At 32.9% G+C, this 12383-nt stretch overlaps 1 protein-coding gene across 2 annotated transcripts; it reads left to right on the forward strand.

Moving 5' to 3' along the window:
• Window positions 1-494: 494 nt before the first annotated feature.
• Window positions 495-9599, forward strand: LOC111711093 (venom allergen 5.01). Of its 2 annotated transcripts, none has more exons than XM_023485345.1 (4): window positions 495-763; window positions 5170-5256; window positions 6610-6666; window positions 9150-9599. In XM_023485345.1, exons 1-4 carry the CDS (start codon window positions 510-512, stop codon window positions 9244-9246), a joined length of 495 nt encoding a protein of 164 aa, XP_023341113.1. In that variant the 5' UTR covers window positions 495-509; the 3' UTR covers window positions 9247-9599. The 2 variants fall into 2 exon arrangements, with proteins under 2 accessions (XP_023341113.1, XP_023341112.1); XM_023485344.1 differs by having other exon boundaries at window positions 9138-9596.
• The last annotated feature ends 2784 nt before the right edge of the window (window positions 9600-12383 follow it).

Below are 12383 nucleotides of genomic sequence, written 5' to 3' on the forward strand. Positions count from 1 at the left end.
GATCAAATTTTACGAAATTTTTTTATGCTTAGGGTAGGGTGGAGGACAGTCAAACGACGGTTCAGTGTTTGAAAAAAACTCAGAAATGCTTAATAACTTTTTATTAATTGTCCCCCCCAACATTAGACAAAAATAGCCCAGCTGGGTAAGGGTTCAGCTACGAGAAAATAGGTTAACCTAATGTAGAATTTATGTACATAAATGAATCGCTAACCCGATGTTATGATGGTTACACCCAAAACCCAACCAGACAACCGGGCGCCTGAAACCAACAACAAAAACGCCAAAATACGCATCCATATGACGCAAGCGTCTGCTGCGCCTGTGTTTACGCATATTACTCCGGAAAATACGAAACAGTGCGTATTTGAAGTATATTATTATTGTTATGAATCCGTGTCGGTTCTATTGTCTACCGTATAATTTCAGCGCCCAGAATTCCCGATGTTTATAATAGTTAAAGATCCTACAGTGTAGACTGTATATACTGTATATGTAAGGTTCAGATAATGAATGCTGAAGCAGTTGGGATTTGTCTGTCCGCTCGTTCACATCTCCCAGCGTTGAGATCACTTGATATGCATTGTTTACTCTTAATACTGGTGGTGGGTGTGGGTCAGGGGTTGGGTCAGGAGAACTACTGCCAGATCACCCCCCAGCACACCCTCTGTAAGCACCAGGGACTAGGAGCAGCTTGTGGATCAGTACTAGAAAATGGTCTAGGAGACCAGGAGATATCTCAGATATTAGATCATCACAACAGGTCAGACAAGTTCTCTCCGTTCTTTAGTTCTCAGTTCAATTTGTAACTAGAAAAAAGACCATAAACCTCTCCACGTGCAGCCCTCTCTCTCTCTCTCAATGCATCTTATATCGGGTTTCATTATCTCGACGCGGTGTTTTTTTAATTCGGACAACTTCAAAAGGTTTAGACTTTGGCAGCAACGTTAGGTTTTTATTTTATACAAAGCATGACAAAAAAAGATTTTGATAAAAGTAAAAAGAGAATTTTTTGACAACTTTTTGAATAGTAAAATATTTATATAAGAATGGGGTATTCTTCAACAAAGAGATTAAATCCATTTTCCATGTTGTGGAAATTGTCTGGATTCGAAAAAAACGAATTAAAGAAATTTTAGAAAGATTAAATATTATTAGTCAAATGAGCTATGTCCATGTTTTTTTACATTTGAATTGTTATTTTTCTGTAAAGTACAAACAGAAACAATGAAATTTATTGTCAGAATTAAACATATGCACTTTTATTTTAAGCTAGAAAAATAATATCTCCTACAATTTTTATCAGATAACGGTTTGAAGTGAACAGTCCTTTTAAACAATCTTTTTACCCCCTTTAAGATTGCAGATTATTAATTAATTATTTATTATTAATTAATTATTTATTAATAATTAATTATTAACTATTAATTAAGATTATCAAGAAAAAATATATCTCACGAGTTTAATTTTGATAAATTATTTAAAATAGTTATATTTAAATTTCATCAGCTTTTCGGGGGAGTTTATCCAGCTCTTTAATGCGTCTATTGTGCCTCATGATGAGGATTAGGAAAGCACTAAAAGGCGTATTTTATTATTGTTTAAAAAATTTAATTTAATTCAACGGTTTGTTGGTTGTCGTCTTTGTTACGTAGAGTAAAATATTTGGGTGGATTATAATACTTCTTAAAACAAAAAATCAGTAAACCCTGACATTTTCAAAATATGTTCTGGCTCTTTTAGGCTCTGAGGAAGAATTTCGTTCATGTTTAGATCTATATAAAAAAAGTAAAATTGTTCCAAAATCAAAATGTATGTCATCTTTCAAAACGCAATCAGCCAAGCTATGTTTTGGATAATTGATAAAACACATTTTAATTAATTAGCTATCATACTATTTCATGTCGTCTTCTTGTTTGAGTAAATTTCAACTTGAATTTGATCTGGTTTTGGTCTATAAGACTATAAGTCTATAAGTCTATAAGTCTATAAGTCTATAAGTCTCTATAAGTCTATAAGTCTATAAGTCTATAAGTCTATAAGTCTTTACCAGAGTTGTCTTGAAATGCATTTCCCTTAAAAACGCATAAAAAATCGAAAACTTTATGTTCAATATTTCAAATTGTGACCGAAGGTCTTTCTTTAAACAATTTCACAAAGAAAGAAACAAGTTGACAGTTGCAATGAATATAAGGAAACAGACTGTATAAATTCCGTACAGTCGTCCCTGAAGTCTCATTGACTGTGAGTAATCCTGTAATCTATAACAAACCTGAGTTCAATTCTTTGTTTACAATCAAATACTACCAATCTATATTCTGTTCAATCTTTGGTTTATTTCCACTGAATTTGCCGCAGTAAAAGATGCATAAGTATATACATATATATATATATATATATATATATATATATATATTTATCTAAATAAAGTGTAAAACATGAAAGAATTGAAGACTCTGGTCTGTTTTCAACATTTGAACACAAAGAACAACTTGTATAATATGCACTCACCCCTCTTTACAATCTAAATATGCATGACTGTACACAATTAATTTAAAATTGGAAATAAGATTAGAACATTTTTAAAAGCTTCATGCAGGAGATGTCAACATAGTTTATATACTCACATCAAACAAGACCAACGGCTATGCCAAGAAACATAAGTTTTCGGTAAAGGCAAATTTTTTTTTACTAAGCCACAAGTTTTTTACGTTTGTTTAAAATTCAAAAATATTTAAATTATTTGACGGGTTCTAGCTAACGTATATTTTTTAAGTTGTAACTGTAAGGAAGGAGGGGGTTTAAACTTAATTGAAAACATATGCCATTTTTATTGTCAAAAATATGTGTTTAACATATAGTATGGCCACATTTAGAAAGACTTCAGAATTTTTGTTTTCTTAATTATTCTCTGCCATCATGAACTTGTTTATGTCTTAACCTTATCATTACCTTGGCGAAGTTGCAAGTACATTTGATAAGATGCCACTTGGGAAATTGACACTTGGGAAGTCGTTCTTGGGAAAATGCTTTTTGGAAAGTACCTAACACAATTCAACTAACCCTCCTTAATATAAGAGTCACATGTTCGATTACCAATGGTATCCGTTAAAAATTCGTCGTAGCAAAATGTTAAAGATATTTCTCTATTTTCTACGGGACACAACAGTGTTGAAATTTATATGGAATCCTTGTGAATCTGGAAATTTCTTATTTTGGGGTCACTTAAAAAACCCTAGACAGTCCCTTTATAGATTTCAATAGATTTATAGACAGTCCCTTTATAGATTTCAATAGATTTATAGACAGTCCCTTTATAGATTTCAATAGATTTATAGACAGTCCCTTTATAGATTTCAATAGATTTATAGACAGTCCCTNTGGGAGGGGGGCACCGTTAGAATTAGATATTGAAATATTATTCATGGTTTTCTTCAAATATATTTATACATAGATTTTTCACTTTTTTTATTCATGGACACTTAAGTCTTATACAGTTGTACAACTGTACACTAAAAACTGTACAACTGTACACTAAAGACTTGTACAACTGTACACTATAAAGACTTGTACAACTGTACACTAAAGACTTTTACAACTTTATACTAAATATATGATATTATATTTTAGCTGACAGAAATATATCCACACAGACTCTCAGACAGAAATATATTTACACAGACTCTCAGACAGAAATATATCCACACAGACTCTCAGACAGAAATATATCCACACAGACTCTCAGACAGAAATATATCCACACAGACTCTCAGACAGAAATATATCCACACAGACTCTCAGACAGAAATATATCCACACAGACTCTCAGACAAACTGGAAAATGAATTTACAGCTATATGGAAGAAAGTTATAATCTAAATATACAAATATGCATTTATATTCTTTAAGCCCAGCTGTTCCTTTATTCTATTCCCCTGTGGGGAACAGACGCTCTAACTTTATTTTCTTCTACCATCTACTTTATATGCATATTAAATTAAAACAAATTGAATTTCTAAAAATTCATATTTTCAAAAAATCAGTAATTAAATTGGTAATGCTAGGCTGTACGTAGATATTTAATTTAAGCATACATTACGCTGAGTATTTTTTTTATATAATTTTTACCAAAAATCTGATCAAATGTTCTAAATCAAAATAAAAAGAAACCCAAACGTGTTAGTCCAATGTTTAAGTTTTGACACCTCCTATGTAATTTTATTTTATAGACCTAGAGGTAGGAACTCTTGTGTGATACCTATATTCTTGATCGCTGTCGAGATCTCTTAGTTTTGGATATCTGCAATTTCTCTTTTATATCATTTGTTAAACGAAAAGTTCCCTGGCTTCTGGTTGGCTGTTTGGGTTTACCACAGACGACACTCTTCAAGTGATATCAAATTAAAGATTCAATCTGAGACCAATGATTGATCTCGATATCCACGGTTAAAGAGTTCCCGTCCTAGTCCATGTTCTAAAAGACCTGAGCTGAAAACTTTAGAATAAGATATCCTTAATCACGATCGCTTAATCTGATTATCCAATGTACACACTTTTGATTTTCTTCTTAATCCTCTTTTTGAATATTTCTACAGTATAAAAGTTACGTTTGATAAGAATTACAGATACTTAATGCTATATCAATTGGACTAATATCCGATTGAATTAAATTCCGCTGTTTACAACTTTTACAAGCCGGCTTTTAGAGAATTCAAAGAAATATAAATTTAATCATATTAATATGAAATTATTAAAAAATATATTTCAGAACTATTGCAATTTTGAACGTTAGTCTTAATAGACATTTATCCAAAACTTATGTTCGTTCAATCGATGTTTAGTTCAATTGATATGACACCATCAACACCAGAAATAAAAACCGGGTTTTTAAAAGTTATGTTAACTTGACACGCTGATTGGTTAAATTTCTTACTTTTTTCTTGGATATCGAATGTGTTGTAAGACAATCTTGGGTTTAGTAAAACCAGGAGTTTAAGTATTAATCTTGATATCCACCATTCTAAAGTTTTCAGCTCAGGACGCATATATTAAATATCTTAAAACTTTATTCAAATCGGTCAAAACTAAAGTTTTATTAATTTCCTTCATATTTTAGAAAACACAAAGTCTTGGTACCAACTTTAAACTAAATGTTGTTTTTGATTCTAGGCTTCGAAGTCGCGTAGCCGTAGGGTCAACTGAGCAGCCTCCGGCCTCAAATATGTTGGTCCTAACCTGGGATACTGAACTAGCCAGGTAGTTAAAAACGAAGTCAAACTTTAGAGAAATCCAACGTATAGAAACAGTTACGTATAGCAACAAGGCGTATTTTCCGGGAGAACATTTTTAATATTTTTGAGAAATTAAACGTTTTTGTAAAACATTGTACCTTATCATTATCATTATCATAATTTCAATTTTTTTAACATACCCTAGACATTAAAGGAGCAAAATAGTTTAACATGTACATTTGTACTGCTCTCTATTGTATTTAATGTTCCTCAGATTTTATTATGTACTGACCACATAAATGAATGATTATATAGTTATACATAAAATTGCGTGTTACTATGAAAAACAAATATTTTATAAAAATGCTATCTACAGTTTAATTTTTAGAAAAAATTTCTTGTAAGTATAAAAAAGTTCTCTAGTAATGCTAATATGATTTCATAAAATTCCGTTTTACCATTAAAAATAAAAGGATTTTATGAAAATTATATCTACTTTACACTGATTATTAAATTTCTTAAAAATATAAAAAATGTTCTCCCGGAAAATACGCCTTGTTGCTATACGTAGCGGTTTCTATACGTTGGATTTCTGTAAGGTTTGACTTCGATAAAAACAGCCTCCGATCCTCAATATTTTGGTCCAAACCTGTGATACTGATCGTACTTGCAGGTAGATAAAAATAAATAGCTTACGGCCTCCGAAATTTTGGTTCTAACCTGGGATACTGATTAAGTAAGGTAGAAAACAGCTTCCGGCCTCCGAAATGTAGGTTCTAACCTGTGATACTGATCGAACTCGCCAGGTAGATTACAAAACAGCCTCCGAAATGTAGGTTCTAACCTAGGATACTGAACTAGCCAGGTAGATAACAAAACAGCCACCGAAATGTAGGTTCTAACCTGGGATACTGAACTAGCCAGGTAGATTACAAAACAGCCTCCGAAATGTAGGTTCTAACCTAGGATACTGAACTACCCAGGTAGATAAGAAAACAGCTTCCGGCCTCCGAAATGTTGGTTCTAACCTGGGATTAAAAACTAGCCAGGAAGATGATAAAACAGCCTCCGGCCTCCAACATGTTGGTTTTAACCTTGGATTATGAATTAGCCAGATAGATAACAGAACACCCTCGGACCTCCAAATGTAAATGTAAATTGGCACTTTATCATTTTCTATTCCGTGCAATTCCGCGCAACGGAATTCTTACTGTACTCTTTCAACCTTTGTCTGAGAAAAATCATGGAGATATTCTTTTTTTTCTTTCTGGTTCAGGCCTTAAAACCGTTAAGTTTTTCAGAAGCTAAATTGGATCCCAAAACTGTTTAAATTTATTTAAATAGCAGAGATATTTGTCGAATAATATTTCGTTTTTAGGATTGCACAGGCTTTGGCTGAGACCTGCAAGTTTCAACACGACTGTTCGGACTGCAGGTATAACCATATCGTAGTACATGGTGTCCCAATAAACATGGGAATTCAGTGGCTTCGATCCATGAGGCATTTTTTCTTGAACACAATAACCGAAGTGTTCCAGTTTACACATCTAAAATCGAAAACGCCTGGTCTCGAGATTTTCAAATATGGCTACCATTTTTGTATCTTCAAAGCGGAGACAGAGATATTGCAAAATTTGTATAAATTTCAATTTATTTAATATTAAAATAATTGCCTCAATGTCTAATATTTTCGTCCGTTTTTAAGACGCAGTTTATGAAAAGCTCGTTGACGTACAGCCTCGTTTTTTACATTCTTTGCCGTGCTTTAAATATCAGAAATCAAAGACGGCTTTCAAGTTGTCACTCAATTCCCATGTTTATTGGGACACCCTGTAGAAAGAAACAAAATTCAAAATTTTTAAATTCAAAGGTCTACGACATTGGGTTTCGAAGATATAGGGATAATCAAAATCATCAAGGGACATTTTCGGGTGAAAACAGAAAATACTTTAAATAAAATAAATTCGGTTTATCTGACACCACACTCTAAAAGTTGCTTGCCGGTACAACATGTACTGGCATTCAGAACAATGCAAGAAGCACTGTCTACTGTCCAGTCTAGACAGTGTAGACTGTAGAGTGCAATTAGGGTTTCCAATCGGAATTCCGTTGCGGGGAATTGCTCGCAACTGTGGGGAATTGTGCGCAACTGTTCTCGAATTGCGCACCATTGTGCAAAATTGCGCGAAATTGCGAAGAGTTTACGGGGTTCTAAATTGCACGCAAGTAAATCCACTTGCGAGAGAAACCCTATGTGCAATACACAGATCGATCTAAACTGTCAGTGTAAAAAAAGATACAATTTCAAAGTCGGAACAAATGTATTCATTTCTGTAAACAATTAAAACTAGATTAAATTATACTTTAAGATCGTACAAAGTGCATTGTTTTCCGAGATTGCAAGTCGAAAATTGGTAAACTAAATCTTAGAAGTTAAGAAACTTGATTTAAGATATCCAATTTCTTGTAAACAGAATACTGTCAGTACAAATGCCAAACATGGAATTTATTTTTATTTTTCTAAATGATTCAAACAAAGTCTAAAATCGAAATTATCCGAAATATTTTTAAAGGGACTGTAGAAATAAATTATGATCTGAGTGCGAATTTAATGAATTTGAGCCGCGTCTCAAATCTGCCCAAAACCGGTTTTATTTGAGTGCCGGCTTAAATCTTGAAACAATGAATACAATTTTAAGTGGAACCAACTTTATTTGAGCCGCGTCTCAAATTTAAGCCGCGGCTCAAATTCTTTAAATTCTGCCTCTGCGCTATCAACTAGAACGAGTGACATGCAGCAGCAGAAATGGAAACATTAATTACGTTTATTGACTCTTCTACATATAATCCGCAAGTCCTTTTATAAAGAATTCACAATTAGAAATGATTAATTTTTAGATAGAAAAGGAGGATATTTTCACATTTTTTAAAGGGTATCAATCTGAATCGAACAATAGTGGAATGTCACCGAATATACGTCTACTTGATGTCCTGTCAAGATTGCATTCATAGATTAATCAAAATAACAGATAAGACACTAGATGTCGTCTTTTAAAGATTTATGTGTGTTTCGTTCGCAATAACCCTGGGGTAGAAGCCCAAAGAAATTACACGTAGTCGGTGTAGAACAGGCTCTTTCTCTGTCTTGTTCTACGCCAACTATGCGTAACTCCTTTGGGCTTCTGCCTTATGGTTATTATGAACGAAACAAACATAAATCTTGAAAAGACGACATAGAGTGTACTATCTGTTATTTGATTTAATCAATGATTGTATTCAATTTTGTTTTCATTAAAACTTCATATATCTGATTTTAAATCTTAAATCTATTCAAAAGAGCATTATCAAAAAGAAATTGACCTGTAAAAATATTGTTTTAAAGTTTAAGTATCGACTCTGTATTTGAAAGAAGCAGAAAAACGTACTGAGCTGGGAACTTTAGAATGAGATACCATTAATCCCGACTGCTTAATCCGAATATCCAATGTGGACACTTTTGATTCCTTGCTGAATCCACTCTTTTTTGGATGAAGTACAGAAAAATCAAAAAGCGGTTTTTTTTAAATTAAGAGTCCTTCCCGTTTCTGTTTATTAATCCAAAATGGCGCAAAAAATTTCTAATATACCGGCTTCTGATACGGGACTCTGATTGGTTGAATTTTATACACTTTTCAGAATACAGTACAAGATTATATTAGTCTCGAGATTAAGAAAAGAGAGGATTAAGCATTAATCTCGATATCCACCATTCTAAAGTTCCCTGCAGCTCTGAATATGTATTGAGTTCTAAAAGTACAAATATAACTAGATCTCGTGTATATTACAGAAAATGATTTGGTTTGGTTTTATGACTTGGAAGACGACTTTAGTTGATCCTCTACATTTACACGTTTATTTATTATTCAGGAGTGTTAACAGGTTTAGAGTGGGGCAGAACATATATCAATCTTTTACAACAAGGTATATTTCAGGACACTTGGCACCCCTCATTTATAGTAATTATTTTTGCTTTTAAATTAGTTTGTCCAAGGAACTATATACAGGAACTCTCAACTCGGATATACGCAAATTATGTACAGTACACTGTGGGAGGAATGTAAACAAACCCAGTGCTCTTACAGAAGCTGGAGGGAAAGGACTAAAGCTCTGATGTGATATTACAGTCCAACAAAAAACAAGTTAATATATCAAGTTAAAGCGAATACTCATGTTTTTGCCTTTCTGGTCAATATGTAAAATACAATAGCAATATATTCTTATTCCACCCCTTGGACCCTTTTCTCTCAAAAATGATGCGTTGCCCCTGAACTCTTTGTTTTGATCTCCTCCCTCTGCAGTACACAGATTTGACGCATAAGATATGGCGGTTCCCGGTCTATTTTTTCCTTGAGTTTGTCTGTTTTTAGTATTTCAAATTTAAAAAAAATCGGACAAACAAACAAACAAACAAACAGACACCCAGACCCTTAAACAGAGATTACAACTTTATATAAATAGATATCAGCATTCTAGGGGTTCTCTTGGCTTTTGAACGTCCGGTGTGCGAATTTAATAAATTTGAACCGCGTCTCAAATCCGCCAAAAACCGGTTTTACTTGAGCGCAGGCTTAAATCTTGAAAAATTGAATACAATTTTAAGTAAAACCAACCATATTTGAGCCGCAGCTTAAATTTAAGCCGCGACTCAAATTCTGTAAATTCGGCCTCAGGTGTCCAAATAAACAGAAAAATAAAAAGGCTTCCAATTTGTCTTTTCTCAACACGGAATTATCTCATTCTCAGTATACGTAAACCTTAACTTAAAACACAAACTAGTCTGATTGTAAAGTTAAATCATTACTGATTGAAGACAATCAGAAGTTTATCCGTAATCCAAACATTATTTATACTATTTTCTTCTCAAAATAATGTTCAAGGTTACCCCTTAAACGTTTTGAATGAATTAGATCTGCATTATTCTGTTTCTTTAAACTGTTATTTGTATTATCTACTTTAATATCTTCCACAATTTTGATACCGTTGTAACATGTCATGTTTCGTGGGACACCCTGTATGTTCTGAAATAGGAAGACGACTTTTTACTTCTCACTGTATAGTGTATATTGAGTCAAATTGGAAGCTAAAGATATGGCAAGGTTTGTTTTAACTATCCTTAAACTGGGTTATTGCTTGAATTTTTACATTTTACTTCACAGGAAGTGAATCCTCAATTTTTAGAATATTATGTCCGATTGATAACTGTCAGATGAAAAATTATGGAGAAATCCTTTTTTTTAATTGACCATTTCTAATGTTGAGTTTCACTCTAATAGTGACTTTCAAAATCGTCCAAGTGAGTAAAAAGGAAATTTAAAAAATTGATCTGTCTTTTTGTAAAAGGAGGTTCACTTGAAATTTTTTGGTTAGTCCCTTTAAAGGTTACTTGGTCGAAGGTTAAAACTTAAAATTAAAGAACTTATGGGACCACATTTTATAAATAGAATTAGAGGAGCTATGCAGACATATTTGAACCACTTATGCGTCGGTTCAACTTGATAGTTGTTCATAAAATCTGGCCCCTAAACGATTTCTTATTCTTATAGGAATGGGAGATTTAACACTCGTCTATATGTTTGTAACTACGGAGAGGGAGGAAATACACTTAGGCAGCCGGTATATAAAATAGGCAAACCATGCAGTGCATGCTCAGATACATGCTCATCAGAGTTTCCTGGTCTCTGCAACAGCATGCCGGCATCCTGCGGTAGTCTCATGTGCATGCTGAACAAACCTGTAACAGCTGTGTTTAATAACCCTGTCTCAGCTGCCGGCAGTATGGCTGTTGAAACGGCCCACACCGTTGGCGGGACCGCTATGCAGGTTGGGCATGCCGCGATGAACACCGTTGAGACCTTTACAAACCTTGTGAATACCGGGGGACAGACCATCGTTAATAACGGGTTCCGTCCTGTCAACAATCTCGTGATGAACGGGTTTAACTTCGCCACCAGACCGTTCTTCTCTCCGATTAGGTTTCCAACAACATTCTTTACTGGCAAGAAATGAAAAAAAAAATGATAAAAGGCCGTTGTATGTAAGGGTTACCCCCATAGGATGAGACTTCAGAGACGACTGTACAAAATTTCTGTTTCCTTACATTCATGATTCCTTGCAACTGTAAACTTGTTTCTTTCTTTGTCAAATCATCAAATAAGTCATAATTTCAGATAATATTCAAAGCAGAAGACATAAAATTACCTTGAAATCTTGATGTTAAAGAGTTTTAGGTCGTCTTTACAGTCTCATCCTTTGTGGGTAACCCTGTAAATTATGTAATCTGTTAGTTAACATCTAGCAGAGGGAACTCAAACTTTGAATTAAAATATTTACAATATTTGCAATGATGATTGATATACTTGATTTATACATAAATAAGTTCTTCTTTTTTCAATCTAAGAAAGTGCAAAAGATTTGTAATTTATTACCTTGATTGAATTAGGATGAATGAATTGCACAATTACAAATTTGATCATCCTATACCGTCATTTTTAATCTAAAAACATCTCAGCATAGAAGACAATTGTTATAAGATTTATATGTTCTTATTGCACAGTTTTTTTTTTAAATCAGACAAATCAATATTTAAATCTTATTTCGATTCTTTAAATTATAGTTAAAACGTTTTGCATTATCTACAGATCTAAAGATCTTTGCTTTTAGGCAGTTTAGGACCATGCATATTTAGATTTACAGGGTGTCACAAGAAACATGGTAAATTTCAAAATTGAAATGATCAATTCAATATTTGGTAATTAATCAAGATATTAAACATAGAGATAATTTTGGTTTTATTTCACAAATTGGGGCGAAATAAAAAACAATTAAAATATTTTCTCAAGTTATTTCTAGTATTATCAAGTGGAATAATTGAAGTCTGAGTTATAATTAATTTCTATGTTTATTGGTACACACTGTACTTTTCATGATTGGTTTTTTTATCCTGCAAAGAGTTCTTAAATATATTTTACAGGTTTTTATACTTAAACTTCATTGGTTTACTGCAGCATTCAATATATATGACTGATATAAATTATTTGAATTTTTGCATTGACAAGATTTTTTAGTTTAGTTAAATTAACCTGAAAAAGTCTTAAAATTTCTGGGTAAACTTTA

The sequence above is a fragment of the Eurytemora carolleeae genome, unplaced genomic scaffold (genome assembly GCF_000591075.1).
Source record: "Eurytemora carolleeae unplaced genomic scaffold, Eaff_2.0 scaffold1116, whole genome shotgun sequence".
Taxonomy (NCBI): domain Eukaryota; kingdom Metazoa; phylum Arthropoda; class Copepoda; order Calanoida; family Temoridae; genus Eurytemora; species Eurytemora carolleeae.

Coding starts and splice junctions, on each gene's coding strand:
- LOC111711093 (XM_023485344.1), top strand. CDS start 510: ATGAATGCTGAAGCAGTTGGGATTTGTCTGTCCGCTCGTTCACATCTC. Junction 764..5,169: donor ATATTAGATCATCACAACAG/GTCAGACAAGTT, acceptor TTTTGATTCTAG/GCTTCGAAGTCGCGTAGCCG. Junction 5,257..6,609: donor TGGGATACTGAACTAGCCAG/GTAGTTAAAAAC, acceptor TTTCGTTTTTAG/GATTGCACAGGCTTTGGCTG.